This window comes from Impatiens glandulifera, unplaced genomic scaffold (genome assembly GCF_907164915.1).
Source record: "Impatiens glandulifera unplaced genomic scaffold, dImpGla2.1, whole genome shotgun sequence".
Lineage (NCBI taxonomy): Eukaryota > Viridiplantae > Streptophyta > Magnoliopsida > Ericales > Balsaminaceae > Impatiens > Impatiens glandulifera.
This window is the reverse complement of record NW_025918880.1, coordinates 1-16,334: the sequence shown is the minus strand read 5'-3', so window position 1 is coordinate 16,334 and position 16,334 is coordinate 1. Positions and strand designations below refer to the sequence as shown.

General features: G+C 40.8%; 2 protein-coding genes across 2 annotated transcripts; one reads left to right on the top strand and one right to left on the bottom strand.

Moving 5' to 3' along the window:
* Positions 1 to 1,452: 1,452 nt before the first annotated feature.
* LOC124917188 (calponin homology domain-containing protein DDB_G0272472-like) lies at positions 1,453 to 4,006 on the bottom strand. The gene is made up of 4 exons (XM_047457669.1): positions 3,581 to 4,006; positions 2,380 to 3,291; positions 2,002 to 2,328; positions 1,453 to 1,920 (listed from the first exon to the last, which is right to left on the bottom strand). The coding sequence occupies exons 1-4, from the start codon at positions 4,004 to 4,006 to the stop codon at positions 1,453 to 1,455; spliced, it is 2,133 nt and encodes a 710-aa protein (XP_047313625.1).
* Positions 4,007 to 15,266: 11,260 nt separating this feature from the next.
* Positions 15,267 to 16,324, top strand: LOC124917189 (beta-glucosidase 44-like; the record flags this gene model as incomplete). Its single annotated transcript, XM_047457672.1, has 6 exons — positions 15,267 to 15,531; positions 15,611 to 15,669; positions 15,752 to 15,827; positions 15,923 to 15,994; positions 16,063 to 16,150; positions 16,234 to 16,324. Coding segments are annotated over exons 1-6 (651 nt in total), but the record flags the coding sequence as incomplete, so codon positions are not given.
* Between the last annotated feature and the right edge of the window lie 10 nt (positions 16,325 to 16,334).

Here is a 16,334-nt window from a genome sequence, read left to right as displayed (position 1 = left end):
GATTTGATAATTGATGGGTCGGTTTCAAGAACTTGGTGAATCGGCTTGAATAGAGTTAAGTCGGTTATAGCGATTCGGGTCGGTTAGATAATGGAACCGGCAGAAAGTAAATGACAAAATAGATTTTATGGATGTTCGGAGATAAAACTCCTACGTCACCCCTTCCTCTCGAAGCCGCGAGAAGGATATTCACTAAGGAATACAAATACAATTCGATCGAGACTTATTTCCTGCTCGATAACACTCTTACAATTTACACCGAAATTGTAAAACACACACTTTAACTTTAGCACTTAGGCTTTCTAAAACAACACAGTCTTATCACTTGTAGAGTAAATGCTTTTAGAATTTCTTACTTGTCTCACTGTATCTCACTTGTCCCACATTTACTCTTCTTCAACTGCCCCTTTTATAGGTGAAATATGCCAACGGTCATATTTCACTTCCTTGAATCTGATTGGCTGAGCAGAGGTGCAGAGGTTCATTCAAAGCCTGCGGTCATCTTTTCAGACCTGGCGGTCAACCTCAGACCTGGCGGTCTGTCTCAGACCTGGCGGTCTGTTCTTCCGGTGTGTAAGGCAAACCTGCTAGGTTTGTCTTTTACTCAATGTGGACACTGTCTGTTAGACAGTTGTCTGTACTTGGAAGATCTCCTTTCTGACTTATCCCGAAGTGGAAAGATCTTGTAGGACTGTCTTCTGCAACCTGCAAGCTTTCCTCAGACTTGTATGGATATGGAATTGTTCAGTCTGTTCCTTTGGTATCATTCTCAACAGATACCCGAATTGTCTTGTTGTACTGGTCGGTCATTCAACTTAACCGGATGGCTTCTGGTGTGAGTGATGTAACCGGACTTCTTCCGGTTATTCCTCTTCCTTGTGGCTGATCGGCTGTCTGATGTTTCTGGTTTTAAGCATTGGCCGATCCTCTCTTTGTGCGGTCATGTTCCAAGTGTTCCTGGTCGGTTTAATTACTTGACCGGCTAGCTTTCTTTAGCCGGTTCTTTTGTTTGTCCGGTCCGGTTCCTTGTTCCTGCATGGAAGATTTATTTAAGTTAGGTTTATGTGAACCGGTCTAATTTTATCTAACAATTTCTCCCTTTTTGATTATTTTATTTAAAATTATCAAAATCATGTAAGTTTGCAAACGTAGGCTGGTTCTTTTGTTTGTCTGGTTTTTTGAAACTGACTTAGGAGAATTTTTCGAAAAATTTGGAAAAGAAATTTTGAGAAAAGTTTTCGGTTTTCGGAAAGTCTTATCTTTTATCTTTATCTAACAATTTCTCCCTTTTTGATTATTTTATTTAAAATTATCAAAACCAAGTAGAGATGCAAAAGATGACCGGTTTCAAAAATAACTTTATATATATATATATATACGATAGATAACCGAAATTAGATAATAACATATAGAAATACTAAGACAAGCAAAGGTAAGAGAAAAAGGGGGCCCCTATTCCGAATCCAAGAAGTCATATATGTTCCGCTTTTTCTTCACCGGTTGCGGTCGACTGGCCGATTCGGTGACTCGTTGTTTAGTGGGCCGCCGATGTAGGTGCACTTCAGCCTCTTCTTCGACGTGAGTGGCCTGATCCGGTATACTCTCGATAACCGTTTCAGTTACCACATTCAGCAGGTCGGCCACTTGAGCTTTCTTCGAGGATTCTCTTTTCCGCTTTGCCGGTATCGACGAGGAAGAGGCCGCCTTTTTCTTTTTGTTATCGGCCGCAAAGCTTTCTAGCCTCTGACTTTCTCTTTCTAACCGCGCAGCATCCTTCGCAGCTTGAGCGGCTGCCTTCTTTGCAAGTCCCGGGAACTTAGCTTCTGCCCTTCGAATTCGCTCGGCTTCCTCTTCCTCCTCGGTAAGTTGCGATGGTCGCGGTGCCTCCTTTTCTTTTCTTGCTTCATCGTTCAGCGCATCCTGGACCTTCTTAGCCGCTCGGGCATCAGCCTCTATAGCCGCGGTATCCGCATTCATCTTGGCTTGGAGCAGTTCGGCAACTTGTGCGGAAAGCGCCTTGAGTTCGTCCTCGAGACCGGCATTCTTCTTCTTAAGTTCGGAGACCCGTCCGAGTGTTGTGCCGACCAGGTCATCAGCAATCTCCGTCAATCGTTGATCGGTCTCTCTTTCAAGCCGGTCAAAGTTCTTTTCTATCTCGGAAGTCTTATCTTCCAAAATCACGGTTCGCCTAAGGTGTTTGCTGTGCAGAACCGCATCTTTCTGTTGATCATCGTCGATATCTAGGAACCGTTCCTCTGTTCTTGCTAAAAGTTGCCTTGTAGTGTTGGCGAACTTGAGTGTCGAGCAAACGGTTCTTTGGAATTTCTCCTTCAAAGGAAAAACCTCGGAGTCTTCAAACTCTTGAAAGCGGCTCTCAACCCATTCTTTTGTGACGGCTGGTTCGGAGACTTCCGGTTCGGAGGCTTCTGGTTGTTTAAGTGGAGATTGCCTAGTGAGAGGAGGGTCTGTCCTTTCATCGGAGTCCTCTATTGCCGGATTCTCCCTTGGAGGTGTCGGACAGTGAGTAGGACTCGTATCGATCCGGGGAGCTGTATATTGCGGTATTTCCCTTTGACCGTACATTGCCTCCAGCCGGTTAATTTCCTGGATGAGTTCTCCTTTTGCTTTTTCAAGCCTTTCCAACACCAACGGTGTTAAGGTGTCCTCCGATACTACCTCTTCGAACTTCGCCGTAATCTTCCGGATGCGTATAGTTAGCTTCCGTAGCTGTGCTCGCGGTCTTAAGAGATAGGTTCGGTGTAGGACCTCTTCAATGGTATCGGATTTTGTGAGATCCATGACCACGTCCTCCACTTCCTTCAGTCTTTGGAGGCATTCTTCGTCTGTGTAGCCCGGTAGGATGTGCCTATACCGTTTGCCGAACCGGTGCTCGTGCCATTCTAGGTATATTTCGTCAATCGTCTCGGATCGCTGTTTAGTGCCCTTTAGAAGTTTGAGCGCTATCCTATCGGCTTCTGCCTCTTCGTCCTCCTTCTCCTCATCGTTACCTCTTTCATTACCGCCTTCTTCACCACCTTCTTCACCACCCTCGGTGGTCTCAGGATTTGTGCCAGGACCGGCATTATCGGGGCTCTGGCCCGAATGCTCTTCTTCATTGGCCGATCTTTCGTCATCGGTCTTTTCTGATTCGGTTCTTTCAGAAGTGGAAGCCGACTCTTCCTCCTCCGTTGGCTGTGGCGGTTCCGAGAAGATTACTTTCTCTTTTCCTTTGCTCTCGACCTTTTCTTTAGGATGTGGCCGCTTTCTTGCCGGCTTTCTTCTTTCGGCCACCTGTGGAACCGGGGGCCGGTTTCTTCCTTTCTAGGAATTGTTTGGATCTGATGAGGCTTCTAGTTGCGATGATGACGCCGGGTCCGATATTGAGGTTATTGTGAAGGAAGATCTTACCTAGAGGAACAGCATATCCCCATGACCGGACCGAATCCGGCTTCACCATATCCATCAAATTTTGAAACATTTCCTTTGCCCAGTTAACTTTTGTTCCTTCTATCAAGCCGACCAGCATCCTGATTTTGTCTTTGGTTAGGCTGCTGTAGTTTCCTCCCCTTGCTTGAATCGCCTTTGCGAAGATATCACAAATCGGTATATATTCCAGTTTCAGCGTCGATTTGCTACCTGATACTTTTATCGGCTCCTTAGTCGCCAAGAGTATCTGGCAAGCTGCCTCAAATGTTTTGATCTCTATGTCCGCCGTTGCATCTTGACCAGCAGTTGGAAGGCGTAGGCTTTCCGCCACCGATTCCTCGGTGAGCACTATTTCAGTACCGCATACAGTTGCGGTGATCTTATCGTCAGAGATAGTTGCGGTGTTGAAAAATTCCTCAACCGCATCTTTATATAGAACATGGGGACCGCCGAGAAAGTACTCCAGACCGGCTTCGGCTACCCGGTCAATAACTTGTTTTGCCTCAGGCGTGCCTTTCTGTCGGATTTCCTCGAAATCCACTTGAGTCAAGTGTTTAAACAAGACCGCGTCGCGCCCCATCTTAGAAAGTTTGAAGAATATGATAGCAGATGACCGCTTTGAGAGAGTTTGAAAGCTTTAGAGAGAGAAAGCAATTTCGCGTGAGAATGAAATAAAATGGCCGAGAGCTACTTTTATAGGTGCGGTTTGGAAGCCCAACCGTCCCATCAAGATTTGGCGGGAGTTTTCCCTCCAAGCTGAAAGGGCGGCAAACCATGGGCGGGAATGAAAAGGCGCCAATTCCGTGGGCGGTAAACCAGGGGGCGGGAGTTTTGGGCGGGAAATTTCCCTCCAAAACATTTGCTTTCGCCATTGACGACGCAATCTTCTTTTGAGACCGATTGATGCACCGGTTTTCTAGAGTTAACCGGTTATTTTGAGTAATCAGAGTTTTGTAATCTTTTGATTTTAAGCGATTTTCTATGTGACCGGATAAGAGCGCGGTTATAATTTGAAGATGTTAACCGGTTACTTAGATAGATATTCAAGGTATTAAGAAGACCCGGTCATTTAAACTGAAATGAAATTTAATTCAAGGGACAATACAGAAAGAGAACTGAAAGATAGTTCGGTGCGAAAATAGGCAATCAAGAAGTAAAAACCATTTTGGAGAACTTCTCTTCCACCGCATCCACATCAAGGATGTTCAAGGGGGATGCCGATATACCTGGTCCAAACTCTGGCCGGTACTTGAGAATCAGCTTACTTATGTGTGGTGCATAACCGAGACCTTTCTTGGTCAGCACCATGTTCTTCAGATTTTGAAATATGACAGTTGACCAGTTGATGGCCGTTTTGCCAACAATGTGAGTCATTATGTTGTAAGTATTTCTAGAGTACCGCTGATTCGGTGACTGACATAGAATAGACCGAGTCACAATCTCAAGAAGAAGTTGACCGTGACTAGCGAGTCGGGTCTTTAACCCATAGTGATCCACCGGATCAATGGTGACCGAGAGGTATAGTGCGTGTTCAAATTCCGCAAGTCCCTCTATAGTTGGAAAGTCAGAAAACCCTTCCTGGGGCAGGTTGAATAGGGAAGCAAATTCAGCTTCATCCAGCTAGAAGGTGTGGTCTCTTACGATAGAGACGATGTAATTTCCCCTGATGCAAGCGCTTCGAAAGAAGGTCTTGACATCCTCTAATAGAATGGGACCGGCTTCTTCGAGAAAGGGTCGAAGACCGGTTGCGGTGAGTGAGTGAAACATGACCTCCTTTCCATGGTTTCCGTCCCACTCTTCCAAACATGAGTTGAAATCAACGCTCAAGAAATTTCCCAAAGTTCGGCTCGGCATGATTACAGTTTTGTAGAGATAGATAGAGTTCAAGAAGTTTCAAGATTGTGATGAGTTCAGTACATGATGTCCCTTTATATAGGGTCGGTCTTGGAGGGAAGATGTGAGCATTGATTATCAGTTTTGTTTTATTAGAAAAGAGAATCTTTATGTTTCCAAGGTTTATTGGGAAGAGGCTGATTGCGGAGCCCGAGGTAAGTATTAGTTGGGAAGTAACCAAGTTAGTTGGATAGTAATTATTCAGGTGGTTGGGGGTTACTCCATTAATTAAATATTACTTTCAATTAATGCACCAACACAAAAGAGGTTAATCAAAGGAGACCGAGAATAACATAGATAAGGCCGAAGAAGGCACATATAGAACCGAATAGAGAACAAAGATAACACCGAAAAGAAACATGATAGAAACCGAAGTGATCATAGTGATGTTGGATAAAGATACACCCGGTACGTGCAGCAAAATGACCGGGTGCAGGAAGGAGTGACTTAGTGTGCTTGGGAGTTGACGACACCGGTAGGGTTGTTACGGCGGTTCCTCCTCCTCCAGGCCCTCTCAAACCGATCATAAAATGAGTCGGTTATTTCTTTGGTTAGCACCTGGGCATGGTTCAGACCTTCGTCGGGACAGGTCGGAACACCGAGCTCCACAAGAAGACAGTTTAGCTGGAGGATGAGGCCGACTGATCGGATGCCAACCATCCAGATGAGGACGTCAAACAGCACCCTGGACCAGTTCACCGGTGTACCGGTGACTATAGCCGCCATCATGTTGAAGGTCGAAGTACAATAGGTATTTGTGACATCTCTCCCAAAGATGCTCCTACCGATCACATCATTCAGGAGCTGATATTCAACCCTCAAGTGTGATTTAGTACCGTGATCGTCAACCGGTTCGGCAGACCGGGCAAAAGTGAGTGAGACCTCGGCCTTTATGTTGGCCGGTACGTCGAGGTCTGTCAACCCTTGCTTTGGCAGGCTAAAGCACCGCGCAAAGTCCTTCTCAGTGAAGTCGAAGATGATACCTCCCACCTTAGATTGGATATGGGTATCAAAGTGGGGGTACCCCTGAACACCCTGGCATTGTAGAAAAACTCCAGGATTGACTCCGGGTATATGGTATGTTTATCGTCAAGGAAGTACTGAAGACCAGTATCTTCCAAAGATTTGAACATTCTATATATGTCGTAATGCTCGGTGCTAGAGCATGATTGAAAATCAACCTGAAGAATGTTGGGAAACTGAGACATTTTTGCCTTAGTAATAGGATGATCTTTTGTCTTGTGAGTGTTTTGGTGAATGTTTGCTTCACTTAAATACTAGTTGGGGGCTATCCTATTGTCCAGGTATTAAATGAGATGATATCTATTAACTGCAGGATATAAGATATTTCATGAAATAGACAAGTTTGCAGTCTAGGATGTTGGTCATAGACCTGGACTGTGAAAGATATCATCAGATCTTCACGTCTTTTTAGGTGCGACCAGTTTACTTTAAAGGGTAATGTTTCAGAGCAGATATCCTTAAACACTAATAATTATTCCACTTCTGTTTGAAATTCAAATAATCTAAGATAACCTACTTCCGAACCGGTCAGTTATCAGTTGTTCATCCCGATGCGGTTATTTGGTGCATGCACCAAGTAGCCGGTCGATTTACTCTATCTGATGAACTGAGCGGTTCTTCCATAGGTAACTTGAAAATTTGAAGTCCAACAGTTTAGGAGGAATTACCGGTTTTATCTGTCCGAACCGGTTTCCCTTTAAGCATCCTTAGGAAGGATCTGACTAATGTCGGTTAAACCGAGAGTAAGTCTGAATTGAGAAAACTTAGCTTCCTGTAGAGGCTTCGTAAAGATATCGGCTACTTGTTGATCAGTCGATACGTATTCTAGCCGGATATGCTTCAGCGTGACATGTTCCCGGATGAAGTGATGCCTTATATCGATATGCTTGGTTCTGGAGTGGAGAACCGGGTTGTAAGTGATTGCTATGGTACTCGTATTGTCACAGAAGATCGGGGACTCTTCGGCTGTGACACCGAAGTCCTTTAGCTGTTATTGAATCCAAAGTAATTGTGAACAGCAGCTTCCGGCCGCCAGGTATTCAGCTTCTGTAGTGGATGTGGCCACCGATGTCTGTTTCTTGCTATGCCATGAAACAAGCCGGTCACCTAGGAACTAACATGTTCCGCTGGTGCTTTTTCTGTCAATTTTACAGCCTGCATAGTTTGCATCCGAATAACTCGTTAGATTAAAGGACGAATCCTTTGGATACCACAGACCGACATCAGGTGTGCCTTTTAGGTACTTCAGTATCCTCTTTGCGGCTGTGTAATGGGATTGCTTTGGAATTGCTTGAAATCTCCCACACACACCGACCGCAAACAGAATATCCGGTCTACTCGCTATCAAGTATAGGAGAGAGCCGATCATGCCCCGGTATGCGATCTGGTCTACCGATTGGCCCTCATCATCCCTGTCCAATTTAATCGATGAGCTCATTGGAGTAGCCGCTGAAGAGCATGTGTCCATTCCAAACTTCTTTAGTAGCTCCTTGGTGTACTTAGGTTGGCTAATGAATGTTCCTTTTTTGAGTTGCTTAACCTGAAGACCTAAGAAGAAACTTAATTCTCCCATCATACTCATCTCAAACTTGTCAGTCATCATTTTTGAGAATTTGTCACATAGCTTAGGATCGGTGGAACCGAAAATGATATCATCTACATAGATTTGAACAAGTAGGATATGTTCCTTCTTTTCAAATTTAAACAATGTTTTATCCACCGAACCGATGGTGAAATCATGTTGTAACAGAAATGCGGTTAGTGTATCATACCAGGCTCTAGGTGCTTGCTTTAGACCGTATAAAGCTTTATTTAACCGGTATACATGGTTTGGAAATGCAGCGCTTTTGAAACCGGGTGGTTGTTCAACATACACTTCTTCACGTAGGTCACCGTTTAGGAATGCACTTTTAACATCCATTTGAAAAACCTTAAAGTTTTTGAAAGCAGCAAAGGCAAGAAAAATTCTAATGGCTTCAATCCTAGTTACAGGAGAAAATGATTCTTCAAAATCAATGCCTTCTTCCTGTTTGTAGCCTTGAGCCACTAATCTGGCTTTGTTCCTCGTGACCAAACCGTCCTCATTGAGTTTGTTTCTAAATACCCATCTTGTTCCTATGACCGATTGATCTTTCGGTCTAGGAACTAGGTACCAGACTTTACTACTCTCGAACTGGTTTAGCTCTTCTTGCATTCCTAAGATCCAATCCGGATCTGACAATGCTTCATCTATTCTTTTCGGTTCAATCTGGGATATAAAAGCGGAATTAAAGTATCCTTCTAGAAGTTGACCCCTAGTTCGAACAGGTTCTGAAGGGTCACCTATAATTTGCTCAGGAGGATGTTTACTGTTTCTTCTGAGATTCAGTTCAGGGATGTCTACCAAATTACCGTTTACTTGATCAAGGCTAAATGCGTCGGTAGGCTGAACATGATTGTCAGACCGACCGACTTCCTCGGATTGGACCGAAGTGTCAGCTTCCTGTTGTGGAACAGCTTGATCCGGCTGGGTTTCAATATTACCCATTTGGTCATGGACAAACCGCCTGAAGACCGGATTCTCATCCTCACTATCAGAATGGATATTATTGTTTTCTAATCTGTTGTGTAGATCAAAGCATGATGCAGTATTACTTTCAACCGATTCATCGAAAACAACGTGAATTGTTTCCTCCATGGTTGAGGTTCTATTATTATACACTCTATATGCCTTACTCACTGCTGAATAATCTAGCATGATCTCGGTATCGGTTTTTTCATCAAAAGCAGTGAGTTGGGTTTTACCATTTATATGTATATAACACTTACAACCGAAAATCTTGAGGTACTTAAGTTTGGGAATTCTGTTAAAATAAACCTCATATGGTGTTTTGTTGTGAAACTTGTTTATTAAAGACCGGTTTTGTGTATAACATGCAGTGTTGATAGCCTCAGCCCAAAATTTCTGAGCAATACCGGAATCGGCTATCATGGACCTTGCGGCTTCCTTGAGAGTCCGGTTTCTTCTCTCGGCCAGGCCATTTTGTTGAGGAGTCCTAGCACTAGACAACTCGTGCCTAATGCCGGATTCATCAAGAAATGCGGTCAAGGTACTATTGGTAAATTCGGTACCTCGATCACTTCGAATGCTATTAATGCGAGTTGATTTTTCATTTTGCAGGCGTTTAAGGAGTGTAATCAGGTTTGATACGGTTTCACGCTTAGATGGTAGAAATATTACCCATGTAAATCTAGAATAATCATCAATAACTACCATGGTGTAAAGCATACATCCTAGGCTAACAACTTGAATCGGTCCAAATAAATCCATGTGAAGAAGATCTAAGCATCGGCTAGATTGGATATTTCCTTTACTCTTAAAGGTTGACCTAGTTTGTTTACCCATTTGACATGCTGAGCAAACCTTATCCTGGTTAAATACTATGTCAGGAATACCTTCAACTAGATTTTTACCGCGAATGTAGTTTAGAGTTTTCATGTTTAGATGGTTTAGTCTCTTATGCCACAACCAGGTTTGATCAGTCTTAGCTATCATGCATACAGGATATTCTACTTTAGTTTTCCAGTCTACCTTGTAGATATTACATATCCTATTTCCGGTTAGCAGTACAATACCTTGAGAGTTCTTAACTAAGTATGCATGTTTAAGAAATTCTACAGTATATCCAGCATCACACATCTGACTAATGCTGAGCAGGTTAAAACATAGGTTTTCAACTAGAAGTACATTATCAATAGTTAGGTTACCATGGACAATCTTACCATTGCCCACAGTTCTACCTTTTGAGTTGTCACCGAAGGTGATTAGAGCACCGGTTACTATTCTGATATCGGTTAGCAAATTGATGTTTCCGGTCATGTGCCTGGAGCAACCGTTGTCCAAGAACCATTCAGAGTTTCCTAGCCGTTTCTTTGGATCCTGCAAAATATACATATTTACAACTGTTTGGTACCCACATTTACTTGGGTCCACATGCGATTAGTCCCTTGGGTATCCAAACCTTGACAAACCGAACGGTCTTCTTTGCTAGGGTTTTAACCGTCCTTTTGGCACTCGGTCTTGTGTATCTCGGTTTTTCTACAAAGGTCTTAAATGGTGGTGATCTTCGGTTTGGTGATCTTTGGTTTGACCTACGCGGTTCAGGATGGGCTTTCATATATTTGAGGATTTCGGCTCTTCTTTTCACAGGGTCAAGCCATTTCTCATAGTCGTTGGACCAACATAATCGTATTTTAGCTTTTCTTCCCTATAGTATGCGGTCAACTCTTCTTCAGCAGTCTAGGAGCTTTTAAGGAATCTTATAAGGGGAAGGTTACCTCTTGTAAACCTTACTTTCTCTACGGGTTTTCGGTCTTTGGAGCTATCCTCTGTGTATCCTAGGCCAAACTTGCAGCGAGGATGTCTGTATTGACTACACATTTTCTTTACTATATGACTAGATCTCTTATATGCAGCCATCTTATATTGAAGTCGGGCATTTTCTTCCTCGGTTAAATCTCTAGTCGGTTCACTAGACTGTTCGGTCTGAAGATCTAACTCGGTTTCTAAGATAGGGGTGTCATCAGGTTTTACGACCTCCGGTTCGGTTATAATGGGTACCTCTGGTTCTGTCGGAATGGGTACTATGGGATCGGTTCTAATGTTGAGGTGCTTAGGTAGCATGGCTAGTAGGTTCCTATATTCTTCTACCATGTCATTCAATGCATTGTATAACTCATCTTTAGTAAATTCTTCACAAGGAGAGTCAAATACCTGTTCCTCATTTGCCATGAGGCACGTGAGTTCATCATCACTGTCACTGTGAGCCCATAGACTTCCTCCATCATCGGCTATCAATGCTTTCGGTACCTCACTTCCTTCACCGGTTTGTTGATAATTGTTCCGATTATTTTGGTAATCCGGTTTCTGGGTATCCCTCCTCGGTTTCCTGCATTCCCACTTAAAATGTCCCATACAGTTACAGTTATAACACCTTACATTGGATTTGTCACCATAGTTGTAGTTTGTTGGTTGGCTCCTTTTCATGAACCTTCCAAACTTCTGTGCAAGCATCGCCATGGCATCCTCGGTGAACTGTTCGGCGGTTCTGATCGGTACAGGTGCAGGGGGCGGTGCAGGTGCAGGTGCAGGTGCAATCGGTTCTGTAGATGTGATTAGTGCTCTGGTTGATGTTGAGGCCGAGACTTCTTCTTCAGTCCTAGATCTCATTTCGAACTCATATGCCTTAAGATCTTCGAATACATCGTGTAGTTTCATCTTACGTAAGCTCTTTGATTCCCTCATTACCATTGTCTTTATGTCCCACGCACTTGGAAGAGATCTCAAAGCTTTCATGATGACCTCTTTGTTGTCATACCTCTTGCCCAGAGTTGCTAGCTCATCTAACACACCAGTGAATCGGTCACTGTATTCCTTCATAGTTTCTCCCGGTTTCATTTTGATGCTTTCAAACTTCTGTGTAGCCACCATTATCTTGTTCTCCTTTGTTCTTTCATTTCCCTCAAAGATCTGGATAACCGTGTTCCATGTATCCTTCGCGGTTTTGCAGTCTCTGATCTTGCAGTATGTGTTTCTGTCCATACTGTTGGAGATCCGGTTTCTAGCATGATTATCCAGGTTGTTTCTTCTCCTATCTTCAGCCGTCCATTCCTTTCTGTCCTTATCAATGAATATCGGTCCTTCTGTCAGAATGGACTCCATTTCATCATCCAATGTAATCAAGTGCAGGTGCATGCGTGCCTTCCAGTTGGCAAAGTCATCACCTTCTAGCATTGTAGGTTTATCCTGAAACATGCTTGCTTGAGTATTGAAATTACCTGCTCTGATACCAATTGTTAGGATCTAGGTAGCCGCTGGAGGACCGGGGGTTGGACCGGTTAGCGGCTCTCACTCGAAGGGTGGTGGTTAATCCGGTTAGAGATTAACATCGGGGTTTCAATACTACACAACATGTCACAAACCCTTGAACTAGGTTCAAGCGCGGAAGAGGTTTGCTTTCAGGTTGAAGCGGCACACTTGTATAATAGACAGAGCCGGTTTCGGATGATGAAGATTTGAGAATTGATGGGTCGGTTTCGGTAACCTAGTGAATCGGCTTGAATAAAGTTAAGTCGGTTATAGCGATGCGGGTCGGTTAGATAATGGAATCGGCAGAAAGTAAATGACAAAACAGATTTTATGGATGTTCGGAGATAAAACTCATACGTCACCCCTTCCTCTCGAAGCCGCGAGAAGGATATTCACTAAGGAATACAAATACAATCCGATCGAGACTTATTTCCTGCTCGATAACACTCTTACAATTTACACCGAAATTGTAAAACACACACTTTAACTTTAGCACTTAGGCTTTCTAAAACAACAAAGTCTTATCACTTGTAGAGTAAATGCTCTTAGAATTTCTTACTTGTCTCACTGTATCTCACTTGTCCCACATTTACTCTTCTTCAACTGCCCCTTTTATAAGTGAAATATGTCAACGGTCATATTTCACTTCCTTGAATCTGATTGGCTGAGCAGAGGTGCAGAGGTTCAGTGATTCAGTGATTCAAAGCCTGCGGTCATCTTTTCAGACCTGGCGGTCAACCTCAGACCTGGCGGTCTGTCTCAGACCTGGCGGTCTGTTCTTCCGGTGTGTAAGGCAAATCTGCTAGGTTTGTCTTTTACTCAATGTGGACATTTTCTGTTAGACAGTTGTCTGTACTTGGAAGATCTCCTTTCTGACTTATCCCGAAGTGGAAAGATCTTGTAGGACTGTCTTCTGCAACCTGCAGGCTTTCCTCAGACTTGTATGGATATGGAATTGTTCAGTCTGTTCCTTTGGTATCATTCTCAACAGATACCCGAATTGTCTTGTTGTACTGGTCGGTCATTCAACTTAACCGGATGGCTTCTGGTGTGAGTGATGTAACCGGACTTCTTCCGATTATTCCTCTGCCTTGTGGCTGATCGGTTGTCTGATGTTTCTAGTTTTAAGCTTTGGTCGATCCTCTCTTTGTGCGGTCATGTTCCAAGTGTTCCTGGTCGGTTTAATGACTTGACCGGCTAGCTTTCTTTAGCCGGTTCTTTTGTTTGTCCGGTCCGGTTCCTTGTTCCTGCATGGAAGATTTATTTAAGTTAGGTTTATGTGAACCGGTCTAATTTTATCTAACAATATATATATATATATATATATATATATATATATATATATAATGATACTTAATTTTTAAAGTGTCCAGATTGTCGGGTCGAGAGTTGTGGTTAATTTGGATATATATGTGAGAGTAAATAGATACTTGAGTCGGATTGTGGGTTGACCCGCCCATAAACTTAAAACGGTTAAAAATAAAATTAAAAATGTTATTTGTATGTTTTGAACTTGCAACCTTACAAAATAAGTACAACCCTTTAACCAACTAGACTAACAACACTTTATATTTATGATTTAACACCAAATTTGATGAACGCGAGACATTTTAACAATAAATGTTCAAATTTTTAACTAACTAATCTATATATATAATGATGCTTAATTTTTAAAGTGTCCGGATTGCCAGGTCGAGAGTTGTGGTTGATTTGGATATATATGTGAGAGTAAATGGATACTTGGATCGGATTGTGGGTTGACCCGCCCATAAACTTAAAACGGTTAAAAATAAAATTAAAAATGTTATTTGTATATTTCGAACTTGCAACCTAACAAAACAAGTACAGCCTTTTACCAAATGTGAGATGTGGTTTGCCGAGGGATAATTGACCGGTATCATTTGAAAGTGGTTAAACAAATATAAATCAAATATTTGATTGACTAAAGTGTAAGGTCACGATGCTAATTATTAAAAAATATGAATCAAATGTTTGATTAACAAAGTAAAAGTGTAAAGTCAGGAGATAAGAGATTTATTCGGAAAGAAATATGTGAGAAAATAAACTATTTTAAAATAGAGGAGTGATAGAGTGAGGGAATTTAGTGAGGGAATTTGGTGAGGGAATGACGTGGCATTACCTTCATTGGTTGGAAAATGTAAAAGTGGAAGGAAAGAGAGAAAAGAGAGAAATTATTTGATTTTTTCAACTAATAAGATTATGCCACATCATTCCCTCACCAAATTCCCTTACCTAATCATTTCTCTTTAAAATATGACTAAAATAAGTTATTTTATCATGCTTATCAATTTTTAACATTTATAAATAATTTATGATTATAGCTTAGAAACAAAAATAACCAATTTTTTTTTGATGAAATAAAACTATTTATTTAATTCATTTAAAATAGTTCAAATAATAAGAATGATTTTTAGGAGATTAAGCTCATCGATTTTTATTATATCATAGAAAATTAGATTTATTCTTGCTTTTTATAATAAAAAAAATAGAAAAGAAATGTATTTATTTTTTGAATAATTTCATTATTTTTTTTTTAAAAAGTAAATCATTCAAATATTTATTTGGTGATAGGTACGTTATAGGAATGACAAAGTCAAATAAATAACAGGAAAATATATAAATAAAAAATAATTCATTTGCTTATCATCTATTTATTTTTTATAAACTTGATAAAATAAAGTAATTTGTTTCAATCAATTTCTACCTACAATTTCATTTATTTTAATTTGTATAAAAATACAAACAAAAATTCTTTCCCTTTTAATTTTCACTTACAATTAACAAAAATAATATTTGTGATTTAGATAATGACGTCATTTAAGTAAAAAAGTGAAACCAACTAATCTCCGGGAAAATAAACTTTTTGAAATGAAATAAAAATAATAATTTTAATTAAAAACGCCTTTAAATTAGTTAAATATTTCTGCCTAACGTTACAAAATTTAAAATTATATTAGACCAAATCAAAAACTTATAAAATTTTCTACGCCTATAAATTAAAGCACAAGAGCTGCATATATGCATCATCATTCAATCGATCAGTCACATTATAACCATGGGGAGAAATTCTATCATCTTCTTCATTATTAGTACTCTCCTATTCACAATTAGGGTTTCATCTTCGAGACCCATAACTGCTAACTCCGATCAAGTTCCACCGACCGGAGAATTCAATGAATTCAATACCGGTGGCCTCAGTCGTGAAAGCTTTCCCGATGGCTTCGTTTTCGGAACAGCAACTTCTGCTTATCAAGTAGAAGGCATGGCCAATCAAGGAGGTCGTGGACCATGCATTTGGGATACTTTTGTTAAAATTCCAGGTAATTAAGAATTATATATAGTTTAATTACAAATCTCATGTATAGAATAATTTCAATTAATAATGTTTTGATTTTCAAGGAATGGAAGCCGAGGGTGCTAATGCAGATGTCGCGGTTGATCAATATCATCGATATAAAGTATGTACAATACTAAAAGATTAAATAAAAATATCTTACATCATTTTGATTGCTCGTCCATTATTATTATTATTATTTGCAGGAGGATATAGATTTATTGAAAAATTTGAATTTCGAAGCTTATAGATTTTCAATTTCATGGTCCAGGATCTTCCCAAGTAATATAATAGTTTTTGTTTATTTTTAGTTTATTGATTATCCATTAAAATCATTATATTTTGCAATAATTATTGTTTTAATTCTTTGCATAAAGATGGAACTGGAGCAATTAATCAAGAAGGGGTTGATTATTATAATAGATTGATCAATTACATGGTTGAGAAAGGTAATAAATGTTTATTAAATGTGATGCAATGAAATTAAATACAATAATATTATATTGCGTTTATGCAGGCATTACGCCGTATGTTAATTTATATCACTACGATCTTCCACAAGCACTTCAAGACAAGTACTTGGGATTGTTGAATCGTCAAGTTGTGTAAGTATTGATAAACCTATAATTTATTTTTAAATTTGATCGTGATTTATGCTACAAGTTATTTTAAATTTTTTGTTTTACAGGAAGGATTTTACGGATTATGCAGAGTTTTGTTTTATGACATTTGGAGATAGGGTTAAGAATTGGTTAACATTCAACGAGCCTCGAGTGATAGCCCAACTTG

Excerpts from the sequence above, each read along its gene's own strand:
- LOC124917188 (XM_047457669.1), bottom strand. The coding sequence starts at position 4,006 with ATGGGGCGCGACGCGGTCTTGTTTAAACACTTGACTCAAGTGGATTTC. Across the intron at positions 2,329-2,379 it reads CAGCCGTCACAAAAGAATGG|GAGAAATTCCAAAGAACCGT; the intron begins GTTGAGAGCCGC and ends TTTCCTTTGAAG. Across the intron at positions 1,921-2,001 it reads TCAAGGCGCTTTCCGCACAA|GATGCGCTGAACGATGAAGC; the intron begins GTTGCCGAACTG and ends AAGAAGGTCCAG.